General features: G+C 39.1%; 1 protein-coding gene across 1 annotated transcript in view; it reads left to right on the top strand.

Moving 5' to 3' along the window:
* GPC3 (glypican 3) overlaps positions 1–20,163 on the top strand; it is a 402,542-nt gene that overhangs the window by 338,539 nt on the left and 43,840 nt on the right. The window contains exon 7 of the mRNA XM_059680561.1: positions 11,561–11,720. Within this exon, the coding sequence (XP_059536544.1) occupies positions 11,561–11,720 (160 nt within the window). The remainder of the gene's footprint in view (positions 1–11,560; positions 11,721–20,163) is intronic.

Raw genomic sequence — 20,163 nt, forward strand, 5'->3', positions numbered from 1 at the left:
GTTACCATTAAACAATTTCCAGGCTAAAAAGGAGCATGTTGCCTCACTTCTCTCTCAGCTCCAATTTTCTTATTTATAAAATGATGTTAATAATACTTTCCCCACTGCCTCACAGGTGTCCTAGGTCCATCAACAAGAGAAGATATGTGGAAGGGCTTTTGAGTATAAAAATAATGAAATATCAGTAGCAATGACCTAGTAACGAAGATTTATTGAAAGCCTGCAACATTCCACAAAATTAGCCCTACCCAGGCCAGAATTGAATATTAATAGTGCCAAAATTTTAGAATTCAGCCCTGGCCAGTGTGGCTCAGTTGGTTGGGGTTGAGTTTTGTCCCATACACCAAGAGGTCTCTGGTTTGATTCCTGGGCAGGGCACATGCCAAGGTTGCTGGCTTGATCCCCAGTAGGGGGCATGCAGAAGGCAGCCAATGGATGTTTCTCACATTAATGTTTTTCTCTCTCTCCCCCTCTCCGTATCAAATCAATACAACATATTTTTTTTTAAATGTAGAATTCATCCCCTTCAGAGATTCAGATTTTATAAATATACTAGAGGCCCGGTGTACAAAAATCTGTGCACTTGTTGGGGGAAGGGGGATGTTCCTCAGCCTGACCTGTGCCCTCTCTCAGTCTGGGACCCCTCAGGGGATGTCCACCTGCTGGCTTAAGCCTGCTCCCCAGGGGATCGGGCCTAAGCTGGCAGTCAGACATCCCTCTGGCAGCCCAGGAGCCCTTGGGGGATGTCCGCTTGCCAGTGGGGAGCAGGCCTAAGCTGCAGTCGGACATCCTTAGTGCTGCTGAGGAGGTGGGAAAGGCTCCCGCCACCACCGCTGTGCTGGCAGCTATCAGCCTGGCTTGTGGCTGAGTAGAGCTCCCCCTGTGGGAGCATACTGACCACCAGGGGGCATCTCCTGCATTGAGCGTCTGCCCTCTGGTGGTCAGTGTGTGTCATAGTGACCAGTCATTCCCAATCATTCTGCTGTTAGGGTCAATTTGCATATTACTCTTTTATTATATAGAATAGAGGTCTGGTGCACGGGTGGGGGCTGGCTGGTTTGCCCTGAAGGGTATCCAGGATCAGGATGGGGGTCCCGCTGGGGTGCCTGGCCAGCCTGGGTGAGGGGCTGATGGCTGTTTGCAGGCTGGTCAAGCCCCCCAGTGGGAACCCTCACCCCATGGGGGTGTGGCCAGCCTGAGTGAGGGGCTGAGTGCCATTTTCAGGCTGGTCACGCCTGGCAGGCTAGAAGTAGGCGTCTGGGATTTATTTAACTTCTATAATTGAAACTTTGTTGCTTTGGTCCAGCTCGATGCCTGGGTTGCCCCTGGCAACCCAGGTTCCCAGCCCCTCCTTGAGCAGAGGCCACTCCAGCTGGAAGCAGGTATCTGGGATTTATCTTCTATAATTGAAACTTTGTAGCCTTGAGCAGCAGGTCAGGTGGGAAGCTTGGCTTCCTCCATCGCTGGGGGCAACTCAAGCCTCCTGCTCACTCCAGCTCCATGGCTGCCACCATCTTTGTGACGGAGTGAGGGTTAATTTGCATATTACTCTTTTATTAAATAGGATAGGTTTTACTATATAATAGTAACATATCATTGTGTGAGCACTTACTGCCCGGCACTAAGTTCAGTGCTTTACATGGATTGTCTCATTTAATCCCCATTGTCATACAATGTGGGAGATAGGTATAGGTATTATTATATCTATTTTAATAGATAAGAAACATAAGTCTCAGAGCAGTTAAAGAATAACTTATTTATAGTAACAGGGTTAGTAAGTGGCAGAGTTTAGATTTCAACTAAGTTTTCTGACCACAGAGTATGAGCTTTTAGCCATTATGCTATGCCACCTCTTGGAAAATAATAAAACACTATACAGTTGTAAGCAATTGGTAATCTGTATATATATATAAGGCTAATATGCTAAGTGTCTGACCATCCAACTGGTTGCTATGACATGCACTGACCACCAGGGGGAAGACACTCAATGCAGGAGCTGCCAAGCTGCAGTGACTTAGCAGCAGCAGTCCTTGGGTGATGCTCCCCGAAACCAGAGAGGAGGGAGCCCGATTCTTCGTGGGGCCACACAATTCCACCTTTGGCCTTGGGTTATGTTGTTGCTGGGGCACTGTCGGCCCTGAATCTGGTTTACTGAACACTTGCATTTGCATTCCACACCCTATATGACAGCAACTTTGCAGAGTGCCCTCTCACACTCTGGGACCCCTCAGGGAATGTCAGAGAGCCAGCTTCAGCCCGATCCCCGCAGGCCAGGCTGAGGGACCCCACCTGCTGGAGGAACCCCACTCACTCTGCAGAAGTCCTTTGAGCCATCGGTGGTTCTCAGGTGAAACACCCTGGAACCAGAGAGGAAGGAGCCTGATTCCAGGGTGTGTCACCTGAGAACTGCCCTCTCTCAATCCTGGACCCCTTGGGTGATGTCAGAGAGCCAGTTTCGGCCAGATCCTCACAGGCCAGGCTGAAGGACCCCACCTGCCGGAGGGACCCTGCTCATTCCACAGAAGCCCTTTGAACCATAGTGCCACCCCAGGTGCAGCCAGCCAGGGAGGGACCTTGGGAGGTTGGCTCCAGGGCATGTCTGGCCAGTCTCGCCCAGTCCCGCCCTGACAGCCACCTTCTACTTAATTCCCTTTCAATGTGCACAAATCTGTGCACTGGGATACTAGTGTTATTATAAATTGTTTACTTTAAAGCATTGGGTAGCTTCCTAAAACTGCAGAGAACTATTTATACTACTGAGAAGGAGCCCCACTAAGATAGTTTTAATCCCATCCCAAGTTTGCTTCTTTTATATCTTTGTTTGTTTTACTATCCTAACATTTATTTAATTGGAAGGACTTATTTTCACAAGTTTCAGTGCTACATTAACAAACAAAGTAAAAATTGGGAAGCTGAAAGTGGTAGAGAAAGTATGTGCTGTAGATAAGTGGTGGACATGGAAATTATGCCCAGACAAGAGAGTGAGTATCTGGCTGTGGGTGGCCTTCTTACCAATATCACGTGGATGCACAGCCTATAGCCAGTCCGTTTGCTCTTTTCTAAACATCTCTGTGTGTATACTGAATGCACAGATCCTTATCTTAGTGAGAGCATCCAGAAGGGTTTCTCAGACTCTTCTTTCTGGTGTCTTAGTGTTTGGTCATGGAGTATTACTTGTTTTGCCTTGCAAGGCATTTATAATAAGCTCTTCATGTCTGATACTATGACTGCTACCACTCTTCTCCCTCCGCCTCCTCCCCTTCTTTCTATTCATGATCATCATCATCCTCAGCAGCAAACTTAACAATGTTTGAGAATTTATCACCTTGCTAAGCAATGTGCTAAGCACTTCACGTGCATTTTTCTATTGATTTGTTCTTTCATCCATTTAATGAAAATTTACTTTGTTCCACACACTGATAATAGAAACAGACTATTTATCCCTTCTGTTAGTCTAATAGGGTAAAACATGGAATATATAATTATAAACTGTGGAAAGTTCTATGAAAGAAAGATACACGGGACTATGAAATGTGAATGGTGCTATTTAATTTAATCCTTCAACAACCCTGTGAAATTAGTGAATAGCATTATCCTCTATTTTACAGGTGAGGAAACTGAAGTTCAGAGAAGTTAAGTGATTTGCCCAGAGTAATACATCTAGTACACAGGCTGAGTAGACATTGAAATCCATACTGGTTAGATTCCAAAGCTCACACTCTTAACTACTGTACTTTATTGCCTTTCCAATGTGTAAACTCTATATATAGCCATTAATTCTAGCCCTATATATTTGGGTTCTGGCTTCATCTGAAATATGTGGAGCTGCCATTGTTTCCAATTAGTTGTGGCAATGGTTTGGTGCATTTGTTCAAAGAAAGTGTGTATGCAATGCAGAGGTCACGTGCCCTAAGCCTTGTGGATGTGCACATTGTATAAATAATAATGGCATTCCAAAAAAAAAAAAAAGCTGGGATTCATTGGAGCCACCACATTTGTTTCCCATTAGCTTATGCTACTCAAATACAAACAGTAAAGCATGTGTTTACATTGCCATGGACATGGGAAGCTGGGCCCCCAAAGCATTCTTTGCAGGTTGTATAAAGCTGAGCATCCAGATAGTTCAAAATCGATTTTATAAGCCCAGCTTAATAGCTTCAAAATGTAATTGGGAGTCCAGATATTTTTTAAATGCCTAGATAGAGGTATGCAAGTAGCCAAAAGAGACAAAACTAGCTAATTCCTCAAAATACCTACCAAGCCCTATATTTGCAGTATCTATTTTGTTACTTATCCTTTATATTTAAAATGCTGAAGAGCTTAAAGTCAAGAAAATTCTTAACCATGTAGCAGCACTAATGGAATTTTTCATTCTATTCTAACCAGTTGTCTGAATCTTTTCAAAACAAATCCATTTATGATTAGATAGGTTGATTATTTAAGACACAGTAGATAGCAAGGCTGAGGAAAACAAGCAGGAGGCATCCAATGTCATTATCTCTCCGACCAATAAATAACAAATGGCCTTCCCATCGAGGTATAGCTCATGGGTAGAATCTGAAAAATTGTGATTGAACTGGAAATGATCTCAGGTAAAGGCAGTCAAAATGGCAAAAATATGAAATGAAAGCCCCATTAGTTGATGCCTTTACCTAAGACAGCATGTTTTTTTTTGAAAAATCTCTGGACTTTGGAGCAGAAGACTTTATTTTTAATGAGGTCTCTATCACTTACACAATGACTTGATCAAGTCATGTCCCCTCTCTGAGCCTCAGTAACCTCCCTTGATGTGGGAAATAGGGATGGCAGTCTTCCCTGTTACACAAATTGGCAGTGAAGATTCAAGGATTACGTGAGAGAACATATGTTAAGCCCTAGCACAATGTGTGGCTGATAAGGTTCATATCTTTGCAATCAAGATAATTTCAAGAGGCACATTATTTATACCATATAGACAGATCAAGAGTTGTTGCTCTCGCTGGTCTAATTTCAGCATATTTGATCACCCTAAGAACAACCAGTGTGTCCTTTGATCTTTGTTCTCCTGTCAACCAACCAGGAAAAGAGCTTTGTACAAATCACATTGTCCCATGATGCAGAGCTCTTTTGTTATCTTAGTTATTATGATTTTAAGAACATGAAATCGCTAAATCTAAAGAGCATTTTTTCCTCTTATACTGTAGTTCTAATTTTCATAAGTATTTATTCCAGACTTTTTGTTTCCTTTTATTATACAACCATGAATACCTGTCTCAAAACTAACTTCAAATATTTCTCTTTCTAATCAAAGTCAATTACCTTTACACCCAGGAATTTTCATTAACTCCAAAGACAAAAGGTCATGATATCCACATCTACCAGTAAATGAAAAGGAAATCATTAGGCTGCATTTATTTTTTGAAAAGTGGTTTGAAACGCATGTACTAAAGATCCTGACACACATGGGGCTAAGGGTTCCAGAGGTGGTTTCAGAGGGTTTCTGGGAAGTGGAGTAACACTGCAGTAATCTTTCTGATTAGAGTGATCTGTGATTTGCTCATGATAAGATGGAGGGGTAGATCTAGTTAAAAATGCAGATTTTGTGCTTCACCCCAGACCTACTAAATCAGAAGCTCTGTGGGTGGGGCCAAGGTTCTTGAGTTTTTAAAAATCACCCTTACAAAATTGGAGACTCACTCCCATGGTATATAAAAATGTACATACCCTTTGACCCAGTAATCCTACTAATGGGAAACTAAAGAAATATAGAAAAAGTTATGTGAATGCTCCTGATACTCCATTTTTTATTTATAGAAGCAAAAAAACTAGAAGTGATATAAGTATTAAATATTCAGAGAATTGTTACGTAAATTTCAGTTGATCCATTAATGGTACTGCACTACGTGTTTTTTATCACATTTAACATTTTAAAATTACCACATTTCTTCATTACAACAATTCTATGAGGCAGGCATTATTTCCCTCATTTTACAGATGAGGACATTGAGGTTTAGGGAAACTGAACAGCAAAGTTAATAAGTGGGAAAAAGGTTAATAAGTGGAAAACCCAGAATTCCAAACCCAGTTAGTTTTATTCTAAAGTCCAAGTTCAACTATGTAAAAATGTAGGCAAAAAAAAAAAAGAAAAAAAGAAAAAAACCCACACAAAAATTCACCAACCTTTGAAAATACAAATGTTTATTAAAGTTTGAGAACTAGGTTTTTCCCCTTATGTCTCTTTCCTTTCACCTTTTTATATTCAATTGATACATATAATTAACATTAAATTATAAAATAAAAATGTATTGCATATTTAAGCAACTGTAATATTCTCATGTGGCTCAAACAGTGTTGCAAGGAGAGGAGTAGATATAGAAAACCTGGACTGTGAAAGTCCTTCCCATAAGGAGTGCCGAACAATGTGTGGCAGAAATGTCAGGTTGATAGAAGGGTTGTGGGGGTAGGGTAGTGAAATAATCAGACCTGTGTTTTAATAAGATAGTTTACATTGATAATAATTATTCTGAGCCTTGGCTTTTAAAAAGCTAATAGGATAGTGTCCTTTGAAAAATGCTGAACAGTTAATCAAAAGCACTAGGCCCCTAAAGTTACCTGATTTTGTGTGCAAGACCCTCATAACTTTCTTTTTATAAAGTGAGTGTTCAGTCTGGAAGACATTGTAAAGAGTGAGAGAGGGAACAAAAAGGTCAATATTGTGCATTGTAATTAGCTGGTTTGATTTCTGTTTCAAATTCCAGGCTGTATTAAATCCACAGTCCTTGCTGACAATTTCTCATCTCTGAAAGATTACCCTTGTTTCAACATTCTGGAGCTTCAGAGTGTTCTTTAAGACTTACATTTACAATGGCTTTCTAGTTTGGGATTTGTTTTGTTAATGTGTGAGGGTTAGGTTCATCAGCAGATGTCTGTGTAAAACACATTGAAAGTATACTATAATCCTTCTTCAATGTTGAAGTTGTCTCCAAAATGAGAGTAATTTAAGAACTAAAAAAGTTATCTCAATGGCAACATTTTTTAAAGTTTTTTTAATTGCACTTAAAAAAACTGGACTACCAGAGAATACTGAGGGCATTGTACACAAGGTTGGAAAATAGCCTTTATAGATTAGCTACAGATCTTAGCCAGGGTCGTCCAAAAGGATTTAGCTATTCATTCACAAGTTCTTATATAATTAATCTGTGCTTTGGCTTTCTCATTTTTCATGAGTTTGTAGAAGTACCTTTTAAAAAATTAAAGATACCATGCCACTTTATTTTGCTTCAGTTCAATAGCACATTTTTTGAGTGCCTACTGTGTTCAAGACACTGCTTTAAACGCTATAGGGTTAAAAGATAACTAAGACAAAGCCCCTGGGCAACTCAGTTTGGTGGTAGAGCAAAGTCACATGTACAAATAAATAATGCCAGGTTGCACACATAAAGGGGTATTTAGGAGGTACAGATAAAGGGAGCAGTGGTGGAAGAGGGGAAGGGAGAACTATAATGACCATCTGCGGTAGCCAAGAAGGCTTTATTAAGGAAATGACATTTGAATTTGGCTTGAAAGAATATAGTGTTTTCAATAGACCGAAATGAAAACAGCTCCTATTAGGTGCTCAATTAATGTTTGCTAAAGGGATTAATGAAAGGCACAGGTGTGAGATGTGCTTGAGAAATAGCAAGTTCACTAATATATATCTAACCCAGCCGTGGGCAAACTACGGCCCGCGGGCCGAATCCAGCCCGTTTGAAGTGAATAAAACTAAAAAAAAAAAAAAGACCGTACCCTTTTATGTAATGATGTTTACTTTGAATTTATATTAGTTCACACAAACACTCCATCCATGCTTTTGTTCCGGCCCTCCGGTCCAGTTTAAGAACCCATTGTGGCCCTCGAGTCAAAAAGTTTGCCCACCCCTGAATTCTAACCACAAATCCCCTTATGTGAACAATTCTAATTCAGGTAATCCATGACATATATGAAGGATGTATTTTTGAAGATTAACCTAAAAATGCTTATGTTGAAAGCAATTTTCCCATAAGAAATGATGGTAAAGGAGGAGATTAGCATGTTTTGGTCAACTGAAGTGATACTATAGTCTAGTTTAGTAGTACTCAAAGAATGCTTTATGGACTTTGGTAATCTATGAAACCCAAGGATTCACAAGGTAAAAATTATTTGCACAAAAATACCAAGATATTATTTGCCTTTTTCACTGTGTTGATATTTGCACTGATGGTTCAAAAGCAATGGTGAGTACAACTGTTGGTATCTCAGTATGAATCAAGGCAGTGGCACCAAACTGTATTAGCAGTCATTGTATTCTTCAATGGCATATACTTGCAGAAAAATTAAAGGCAGTTTTATTTAAGAATGTCATTGCTGAAGCAGTAAAAATGATTAATTTATTAAACCTTAACTCATAAATATACCTATATATATATATTTTTAATCCTCACCAAGTATATACTTTTATTGATTTTTAGAGAGGAAGGGAGATAGAAAGAGAGAGAAAGAGAGAGAGAGAGAGAGAGAGAGAGAGAGAGAGAGAGAGAGAGAGAGAAACATCAATGTGAGAAAGAAACATTGATCAGTTGCCTCCCTTACATGCCCCAACTAGGGACTGAATCCACAACTGAAGTATGTGCCCTGACCAGAATCGAACCCACAACTTTGGTTCACAGGACAACACTCCAACCAACTTAGCCCCCCAGCCAGGGCTTGAGCATACATTTTTTTAAAGGGAAAAACTTTTTTAAAATATATTTTTATTGATTTTAGAGAGGAAGGGAGAGGGAGGGAGAGATAGATACATCAATGATGAGAGTGAATCATTGAGCAGCCCCCTCCTGCATGCCCCCTACTGGGGATCAAGCCTGCAACCCAGGCACGTGCCCTGACCAGGAAGTCGAACTGTGACCTCCTGGTTAATAGGTGGACTCTCAACCACTGAGCCACACCAGTCGGGCTTGAGTATACTTTTAAAAATATTCTGTGTTATTAAATGTTAAGTACTTTAAGGTATTTCTACTGTAAACTGTGTCGATGTGTGTCTCAGGAAAAGCACTTATGGGATTATTTAAGCTATCGGCTAAACTAGCCACTTTTTAAAATGAAATACCATTTTTGTTTGAGACTATGACTGACAAACTTTAGTTGTACATACTTGAGTATTTTCTGGATGTTTTACACAAAGAAGGCCTATCAGTTAAAGGAAAATTATTTATTGCCAATGATAAAATTTAAACTTTCAAAAAAATTAAAATTTAGGAAAATTTGTATCTCCTACCATGAGCTTCAAGGCTTCCCAATACTTAAAGACATTCCTAATGAGACTGTAGGTTATGTTAATGAATGTGATTTTTTATATCATATAATGAAAGATGCTAACATTTGGAAAACCTGCATAGTAGAGTGAACCAATATTTTCAGGATAACCCATAGGTGATGATACAAAATGGGTAAAAGACCCATTCAAAGTTCAAAACATACCAATGAACTTTAATGTAACAGAACATGAAAAATTTATTTAAATAGTTTCATATTCTACATTACAACTAACCTTTCCACTTGAGTTTTTCTCTAGTATCAATGATAAATATTTGCAATTACCTGATGAGGCTGCTAAAATATTTCTCTTTTATCATGAGATATTTTGAGAGGCTGGATTTTCTGCAAATGTTTCAATCAAAACTATATATAACAACAGATTGAATGGAGAAGCAGATATGATAATCCAGCTAACATACTAAGCTGGACATTGAAAAGATTTGCAAATGTAAAACAGTGCCACCCTCCCTTCTAATTGTTTTATGTCGGGGAAAATATATTTATATATCATTAAAAATATTATTTATGTTAACACATCATAGTTTTGCTATTTAAATTTCTCAGTTATAATTTCTAAGATAGTAAATGCCAATAAATATAACATATAAACAAAAGTTCTCTTGGATTCCCAATAAGAGTATAAAGGGGTCCTGACTCCATCAAAAAGTTTGAGAAGCACCTAGTCTATCTTATCATAGCCTATGTGTCTATAGTATACATTTAGATTTGTAGGACGAATGGTAGAGGATGAGGGAGGGTTAGAGAAGGAATACATTAGAGTGCAGGGTGGAGATGATGCTGGAGTGGCAGATGGTTGATGGGTTGGCTTCTCTGACACATTAGAGGTTGTTGGGCAGAAAAGAACTATTTGGACTTTTCTTTCTTTGCTTAAAAATTAAGCCTGTAGAGCCAAATTTCTCTATAGTATGTAGCTTGTTCCAGGTTGATATTGGTATGGCAGTTAAATCACAAGCAGAGAACACAAAGGTATATTTTGCAGTAACAATAAACATAGACAATTAAGACCAGAGAAACCAATACATTCCTGTGTATGCAGTATTTTTTTTTTTCTGGATACCTCTTCCTCAATGACAAAAATCTCAGTTTCAGTACATCTAGCACTTTTTGTTGGCTGTTATTAAAAAATAGGAGGTAGTGCTCAGCCAGCGTTGCTTAGTGACTGAGCATAGACCCATGAACCAGGAGGCCATGGTTCAATTCCTGGTCAGGGCAAATGCCTAAGTTGAGGGCTCGATCCCCAGTATGGGGCATGCAGCAGGCAGCTGATTGATTCTCTCTCATAATTGATGTTTCTATTTCTCTCTCCCTCTCCCTTCATCTCTGAAGTCAATAAAAAAAATTTTAAACAAAAATAGGAGGTGAAACTGAAATGTAGGACTAAAAAGGGGGATGGGGCAGAAGCTAGAGCAGAAATGGAGGGTATTGGAGAGAAATGGTGAGGAAGAATAAAATGGAGTCTGAGAACTGCCCTCAGAAACCACTCAGGCTGTGAGCTAGGCTTCTGGGTCAGCAGAAAGACTTTTGGGAAGTGGGATTCACCGTAACATAAGAAAGACATTGACAATGTGTCTGAAAAGCCAGACACTGAAGAGCAAAACAAACATGCCTCTACATGGGCATATTATATACAAAAAAAGCAAAATGAATTTCAAAGCATCATCTTATTGAAATGATGGAAGAGGGAGATATTTTAAAAGTTTTTCTAATGACCAAGGCATGGTACATAGCAATTAATTGTAACTATTCATTTAAAGTATACATAAAATTCAATGCTATCTTCTTCTTTTGATGGAAAGCATTTGTTGTTTTAATTTAATAATTGTAAATACAGTTATAAGAGGCTTCCATAGGTATCTTTTCTAATTTTGGCATCCTCTGAATATATAAATATGCTTTGCCTATGTTATGTTAATTTCCTCATGTTAGTTCTCCTATCATGGAGGCTTTCAGGAACTTCAATACCATGGCATGGAAAGGTTTGATGCAATATACATTCTTGTATAAGTGGAGTAGAGGAGTAGAGAATCATATGAAATGCCATAGAATGGCCCAGGAGTATGAAACTCCATAGCATATAAGCAGTTTACACTTATTTAAATTTGAAATTGATTTTTTAAAAGCTTCTGTGTAACTCATTCAGCACATTTAATGCATTCTGTTAATAACATACTGTTTTAGACCTACCAAAAAAATATGAAGAGCTGCTACATTTTTGTCTATTTTCTTTCAGCTCCTGAGAACCATGTCTATGCCCAAAGGTAGAGTTGTGGATAAGAACCTTGATGAAGAAGAGCTTGAAAGTGGAGACTGTGGTGATGATGAAGATGAGTGCATCGGAGGCTCTGGTGATGGAATGATGAAAGTGAAGAATCAGCTCCGTTTCCTTGCAGGTAACTGATTAGTGCCAGCTCCAATCTGAGCTAAAATGGTGATGCTTGGGAACTAAAAACCAATTGAATCTGCTCTCTGTAACTCCCCTAAAATCTCTGTAACACAATGCCATCAGCTCTTCAAGGAAAGACAATACTCTAGAAAAATGAAGTTTTCAGGTAGCCTTTTTAAAATCTCTGGACCTAGGTAGATTAAAATGGTAACTTCATGTTTTTCATTGTCTAAAATGAACTGACATAATCAGTTGACTGTTTCCCATTGGACATTTCCTTGGTTCTTTTCCGTTTTAAAACAAATGCAATCTTGGGAGTCTATGGAAAACAAATGATGGGGTAAGTTTCTAAGAAAGAGACATCACTTGACCCTCTCTTCTGAGAACACCATTTGTTTTGTTTTCTTATGAATATTCTAACATAGTTAGGCTATAACACATAACCGCAAAGCTTCATAAAAATGACAGCAATGGAGAAAAAATAAAATCAAGCTGCTGGGGCCAAGAAGGCAAAGCAACAACAACAAAATAAAGCCCTCTTGTTTGTATTTATTTTCCCAGTTTGCAAAGTGCTCTTCTATGGATAGGTGCTCTTGTTTCCATTTTACAGATAAGAAAAGTGGAGCTCAAAGAAGAAATGAGGTTTATCTAAGTGGAATAACTGGAAATATAATTTGGCTCTTCCCTCTTCAGTGTGCAGACTTCTTGAAATCCTACCACCCATTGCCTCTAATGTCCTTCTCCTCTTCCTCCTTTAGCCTTTTTCCTGCACTAGTTTTTCCTAACCCTACTCTAAAACTGGGTATTATCCAGAGATCTCTTCTTAAGCCTCGATCTTTTCTCTCTTCTCCAGAAAAAAAAGACAGACCTCACTCACTTTGGCTCTTTTAATTTTTTAATGATTTCACTTTTTTGGCAAAATTTATTTTTTTTAAAAAAAACCATCTAACATGAAATTTGTCCTCTAAAGTAACTTTTAAGTATACCGTACAATATTGTTAATTATATTTAAATTATACAATAGATCTCTAGAGCTGTTTCATTATGTATGACTGAAACTCTATGGTTATTGAACAGTAACTTCCCTTTTCTCCCCTCCCTCAACCTCTGGCACCACCATTTTACTTTTTGCTTCTATGAGTTTGGCTACTCTGAGTATCTCATAAAAGTGGACTCACGTGATATATGCCCTTCTGTGACTGGCTTATTTCACTGAGCATGGCCTCAAGATTCATCCATGATATAATGTATGATAAGATATCCTATTTTAAGGTTGAATGATATTCCATTATATGCACGTACCATAATTTTTTCATCCACTGATCCACTGGTGGACATTTAAGTTGTTTTCACCTCTGGCTATTGTGGGTAATGCTTCAATGAACATTCTTTAACTATTATACCAGTATGGAGACAACTCATAAATTCATTAACCTCCCATCTTAACTGCTCTCTTGAGCTACTATCTCACATCTCCAACTGCTTCTTAATAATTTCTACCTAGCTTTCCCACCGTTACCCCCAATTCAATGTATCATAAATCAAATTTACCAACAGATAGTCCAAAACTGGCTACTCCCTTAATATCTTTATTTTTTAAATATCATTACCATTCTCCTGGTCACTGAGGCTTAAAACTGGTCATCTTTTACTCTTTCTTCTACCTTGCCCTATATATATACAGTTGGGCCCCAAATCCCTGTATATTATTGGTAATTTTTTTCCTGCCTCTGTCACTGCTTCCCTTCTATTCCACCCTCCTGTATATTCTATTTCAATCACATTTTAAGTGTTATCCAGATTTCTAAGCTAAGGCAAGAGTATTGAGAGCCTTACACTAGCAGATTAGAGAACAAAGAATCACAGACCCAGACAGAAGATTCCACCAAATTCTTCTTATACAACTGCCAGGTTAATCTTTCTAAAGCATTTCCTACCTCTCCTAGCTCAGCTGCCTTCATCTTATCTCGATTGCCTGGAGGACAAGGCTCAGATTCCTTAACAGAGTTCTGAGTGTCTACTAGTCTAGCCTAAACTATGCTTCTAGCTTCACTTCACACCTCTAGCCCACAGGGACCATCCATGTTGGCAGAAACAACCATACTCATGCCCCATGAGCCCTGTAAACATACTGTTCTTGCTTCTGTCTTCATACCATTGCCTATTTTTATTTCTATATAACTACCCCTCTTTTATTCCTTCATAAATTATACCCATATCTCAAAGTGCATTTCAAGTATGATGCAGTGAAAAAATAGGTTTAGGGGTAGAGCTAACTTGTTTTGATTTCTGGCCTATTCCTTATGAGCTAGCAGGACTAAGGACAAGTTTCCTTAGCCTCCTCTCTAAGTCTCCACTTCCTCATCCATCAAATGTGGATCATAGGACTATTGCAAGATTAAAGGAGTAAACTTTGTAAAGCATATAGCTCAGTATTTAGCAATACTAGGTGCTCCTTAATTATCACTTTCCTTGCATGAAATCTTTTGTTACTATCCCAGTCTATAGTCATCTTCATCTTTGAATCACTAAAATAAATTCTGCCAATGCTTTCAAGAAATAGACTGTAATGGCTCCCAAGTTCCATTTCTAGGGCATAACACAGTGATGGCGAACCTATGACACGCATGTCAGAGGTGACACGCGAACTCATTTATTTGGTTGATTTTTCTTTGTTAAATGGCATTTAAATATATAAAATAAATATCAAAAATATAAGTCTTTGTTTTACTATGGTGGCAAATATCAAAAAATTTCTATATGTGACACGGCACCAGAGTTAAGTTAGGGTTTTTCAAAATGCTGACACGCCGAGCTCAAAAGGTTCGCCATCACTGGCATAACATGATCACTCAAAGCCTGGCATCCTATAAGAATAATATTGAATAAAAATAATAAGTAAAATAATAGGAGCTAATAATTATTGTACATTTCCCACAGTGCTTCAAGCACTGTGCCAGAACTTTATATGCATTGTCTCATATCATTTTCACAACACCTTCATGAATTAGGGGTTATTAATTATTCCCACTTTACAGATGAGAAATTTTATACCAGAAGAGGTAGAGTAATTTGCATAAGGTCATGCAGTCTTTAAGGGAAGAGTCAGAATTCAGAGCCAGTCAGTGAGCTTTCAGAGGCCACTCTTTGAACAATTCTACTTTAATTCTTCTTTTTCTGATAATCGATACAATCATATGAGACTGAAATCTTCTTTTCCTTTTGCTACCCAGAAAATAATTTCATTTTTCTAAAGGTTGTTCAGATGATTCACCAAAATATTAATTGGTCCCAGCATTGATACCTAGGACACAACACCATTCATACTTCTCCAGAAAAAGTCCCTGCTTTCCTACTTATAAGCTACTTCCCTATCAATTTCAAAACACTACACCACAATTCCATGATGACTTAACTTTTTTTAACAGTGTTTGGTATAGGACCTTGTCAAGGGCCTTTTCAAAATCTAAATAGATTACATCTACTGGTTTCCCTTTGTCCACATGCACATTTAGTCTCTCAAAGAATTCTAGTCAATTAGTTAGGTTTGATTAAACCTAAGTGTTTTGTAAACTGTAAATCACGACACAATGGTGGTTAATTTAATTCACAGGAAAAATAATGCTTTACTCCCAATAGGTTACACTTGCCTAACAAGTTCAGTGATCTTACCAGCCTGGATTCCTTGGTTCCCCTTTGAAATTTTTCTCTTGGAGAGAAGACTCATTGGCAATTTGCCAGGCTCATTACACATCACCTACTTGGAATGACAGGCTATACACTTTGGTCAGCTATTATACAATTTTACTCAAAATCTGAGTAGATGCCATCTGGTGCTGGTGATTCATCAACATCTATTTAGTCAACCAGACTTGGAACACTGTGTTCATTTACCATCATCTCATTTTGAATTCCAAATCTTCCTCCAAAGGCAATTTGGGAATGAAAAACAAAGCTCAGAGTATGTTCTGACTCTCTTCTGTCCCTTTTGTCCCTGAACAGACCTTTTGCAACCTGACCAACAAGTGGTCCTATTGGCTCAGTTCTTTCCCTTCTTTTGATGCACGGATGAAGTGCAGGACACCTAGTTTCTATACCTGGCTTTGCTTCTAACTCCCATATGTCCTAGGTCAAGCCCCTTCCTCTTTTTAGAAGTTTCTCCATTTGTAAAATAAAAAGAATGCCCAAACAATTCTTGCAGTCCATACTAGTGGCAGCATTCTGTGATTGTGTTCACTTATTTGGTTCTAGTCCCTGGCAAGGTACTTATTGGAGTCTTTGAGTGACATCTTTTGAGTTTTCTTCTAACCTTGCAGGTTCCCAGTTTTCTTCTGAGCTATTTCCACTTTCAAAAAGATTTCATTTTCCCTTCTCTTGCTCCTTTGACTTTTGCAATCTAGCAATCCAGGCTTGTTACCAAGGGCTGACTACACCTGCCCCTCAGCACTCTTGTACATCAGGGTGCTAATAAATTCTGAGCAGTTTCCACACTTTCCGGACTATACTCACTTTTAAAATTCTTCATCCCAAAGCTTCCAAAGTGCTCTCTTTTCCTATAATTTTTATTTCTAAATTCAACACAAAGTTCTTACTGTTTGCTCCTTTCTGGTTGTTGAATTTCATTGTTGGTGAGATGACTGTGACATGATCTCTTACCCACAGTTATAGTTTAACCTAATGTGTTTCCCTTTTGGTGGGTTCTTCATCTTCCTCAGCTCATTTCACAGAGTTGCGGTGATTAAATAAAATAATCTAAGTGAAGTATTTGGCACATACCTGGCACCTAGAAAGCACTCAAAGCATATCTACTATTAAAGTTGTCGGTTTGCTGCTGCTGCTGCTGCTAACCTTTGGGAGCTTAAAGAGTCTGAGGATGTAGATTAGAATTGCCTTGTTTTTTGTTTGTTTGAGACCTGTGAAAGTCCATTAAAACTAGATAACCAACGTTCAGCAATACCCGCCGATCCTTTGTTGCTCCATGTGGAGTCCATCGACCAACAGAATCTGTATCACCTGAGAGTTTGTTAAAAATACAAAATCTCAGGCGCCATCCCAGACCTACTAAGTCAGAAGATCATGTTAGGAAGATCCCTAAAGGATCTGTTTGCAGCCTTTAAAACCTTCTAGTTGAGCACTGTGGCATTCAGGTTTAATATTTCAAACATCTAAAAACCCATTAAACCAGTGGTTCTCAACCTTCTGGCCCTTTGAATAGTTCCTCATATTGTGACCCAACCATAAAAGTATTTTCGTTGCTACTTCATAACTGTAATGTTGCTACTGTTATGAATCGTAATGTAAATATCTGATATGCAGGATGGTCTTAGGCGACCCCTGTGAAAGGGTTGTTCAACTGCCAAAGGGGTCGCGACCCACAGGTTGAGAACCGCTGCGTAAACCATCCCACAGTGAGCTAAGAATTCTAGGAAGTATAAAATGGGTGCAAAGCTCAGTCATCTATATGATAGGTTAGGAAAGTTGGATTCCAGCCCTAGTACATTTACTAACCGTGGAGCCTTGAGCAAGTTATGTAGCTGCTCTGAGCCTCTGTTTCTCCATCTGTAAAATGGGGGAGTCATCCTTGCCTACCTCAATGAATTACTGTGAAAACCAAATGTGATAATGAGTGTGAAAGTGCTTTATAACCTGTTAAGCTCTACCAATTTTTATAACATCCAGAAGACTGTTATTATTCCAAAAATCTCTCGAAGCTCTTAGGCTTTCTCACATCTCTTGTTCAGTGCATATTTTCTGGAGTGATTGAATTTAGCCCAAGAAGTATGAGACGTTTTTGCACTGAACACCCATTTTAAGACTACCTTCAGAAGACAGATCATCCATGATGGACTTAGTGAAATAAGATGACTATTGTGTCGCTGGTATACCATCAGCACTGTTCCTAGTTATTGGCCTTGTGGAAGCTCTTACTGTGAGCATTTGGGAAACTGGCTAATCTCAGTGCTTTGGCCTGGGCTGTTTCCTGAGAAGCTTTGCAAGACTAGCCAGGTGTCCCTGGCCAAGACATGATGACTAACTACCTTAAGCATCTACCCCCTCTCCACCAAATCCCCACTCTCACCCACACAGAAACACACACACATGGGAGTATGCATGCACATATGTGCATGCACTCATATAGGTATGCACACCTGCTATTGGAAACACATGCTCACAAATCAACTCACAGCAAAAAAACACTTATCTTAGAGACATCTGCATTACCACTCCCTCACTCCTTATTCTCCCTAGACCTGTTCTTGCTCCAGCTTGCACTGTTCTTTGGGTATAGACAGAACATTCTGGTGAGCCTAATGCCTTGATAACTGCGAGTCATAAAATATAAAAAAGATAGTCTTGGCTTAAGCTGGGCCAAAGACAGGACAAAGTGATCATATATACTGTGAAAGCTTTTCTTTGGATGAGGAAAGTGGAAACAAACCATAGAAGATAGAAATATTCCTTGTTGCTTCATGGGAGTCAGAGGGGCTTCAGCTGGTTAGTGGTGGGCTAGGGAGGAGAAGTCATAAACCACATCTTGGGCTTAGGACTTGAAACAGTATTGAAACCAAAAGGCTGTTTCATGCCCATATTAAACATTTCTTATGGAAATGTTTACCCTCAAGAAACTTTCACTCTCTCCATGTCAGCCTGGGAACTGAAAAGATAAATCTTGCTACTTGTTCTTTGGCTGGGAGTAATGGTGACATGAAATCCAGATCTAGGTGGGTCCCTTTTCCTATTTGCCTCTCTTATCTCCAGGTGTTGTGAGGGAAAGCAGCTGCCTTCTCCCTCCCCTAACAATCACCTCTTCCCAGCAATACTGGAGTAAAGCTATTAAGACTTCACTGCTGTGAACCACATGAGTCTCTGCAATGAATATTACCCCCCTACAGTTACTTTACAATCTAAAGGCAAAAAAAAAAAATGACTCCTGAAAAAAAATATCTATGAGAAAAAAAAATATTTAAGCCAATGATTGGGGTTTTGTTTGTTTGTTTGTTTGTTTTGTTTGTTTTTTTAGTGGAACAAGTACAACCTTATATTTCTACTCTTAACAAGTCTATGCACACAGGAAAGGTGAAGGACACTTCAATGGATGAACTGTTCTTCTAAATTGTCAAGTGAAGCCTTCATAAATGTGGGCTGGTAGAAATGTATATTCATAAATTCATTAATGGGTTGGTTTGATGAAAGGGGTAAAATATAAATGAAGTAACTTTATGTTTGGCTTTTTATCATGGGTGAAATCTGCAAATTTCCATGCTGAAGAACAAATCATATTGCCTGCTGAAGAATGAGTAGAAAGTTTGTAGGGGAATGAAATTCCCTGGAGGTTTTTTTTTTAATAGGAAAGTTGTTGAGTCCTGTTCAGAGCTCAAAATACATGTAGATACATTAATATATCTACTTATACTACCCTGTTGGTAACAATTCCAGGAATAAATTATGGAGGATTTTCCGAAATGTATTCTATAGTTTGAAAAACCCAAACTTGCTTCCTTTTTTTTTTTTATTAATCCTCACCTGAGGGTATTTTTCCCATTGATTTTTAGAGAGAGTGGAGGGGAGGGAGGGAGGGAGGGAGAGAGAGAGAGAGAGAGAGAGAGAGAGAGAGAGAGAAAGAGAGAGACATCGATTGGTTGCCTCCCCGCACCCTGACTGGGCCAAGGATTGAACCTGCAGCCCAGGTATATGCCCTTGACTGGGAATCGAACCCATGACCCTTTGATGCATGGGCCTATGCTCTAACCACTGAACAATGCCTTCCACAGTTTAAACCTATTTCCTTTGCACTATTTGAAAACCCACCAGTCAGATTATTGGCACTTATGTTGCAGGTGGCTTCCCACTTAAGCAACCCATTCCTGAAATTCTCAGGCAAGATCTTGTAGTGATTCCCAACCTTCTTTCTTGTGATATCAGTTCCTTAAACATGTGACCTCAGTGTAAGGAACCCCATGTCACCAACACTGAGAGGTGGATCCTATCTAATGGGTGAACATGATACCCTCCTACCCTTTGGCTGCTGAATCTTGAGACATAAAGAGAAGGAAGTGCATTTCATCTAAAAAGTCAAACAAACTGAGTCTCAGTTCTGTCTCTGCCACTTCCCAATATTGTGGCCTTTGACAAAGTCATTCACTTCCTCTGAGCCTCCTATTCCTCATGTGTAAAAATAATGATAAAACATTTTCTGACCTGCTCATTTCATAAGTTGTTGAATGAAACACATGTGATAATGGATATACATGTTATAAACTGTAAAGCAGTTACCCATTTAGAGTAATATTATTAATACTAGAGGCCCGGTGCATGAATCTGTGAACAGGTAGGATCCCTCAGCCTGGCCCGCGATCTAGCTGATCCAGTCCCAATTGGGGCCGATTGGGCCAGCCGGCCGGGAGGAGGGAATGCGGGAGGTTGGCTGGCTGTGGGAGCGCACTGACCAC

This window comes from Myotis daubentonii, chromosome X, assembly GCF_963259705.1.
Source record: "Myotis daubentonii chromosome X, mMyoDau2.1, whole genome shotgun sequence".
NCBI classification, from domain to species: domain Eukaryota; kingdom Metazoa; phylum Chordata; class Mammalia; order Chiroptera; family Vespertilionidae; genus Myotis; species Myotis daubentonii.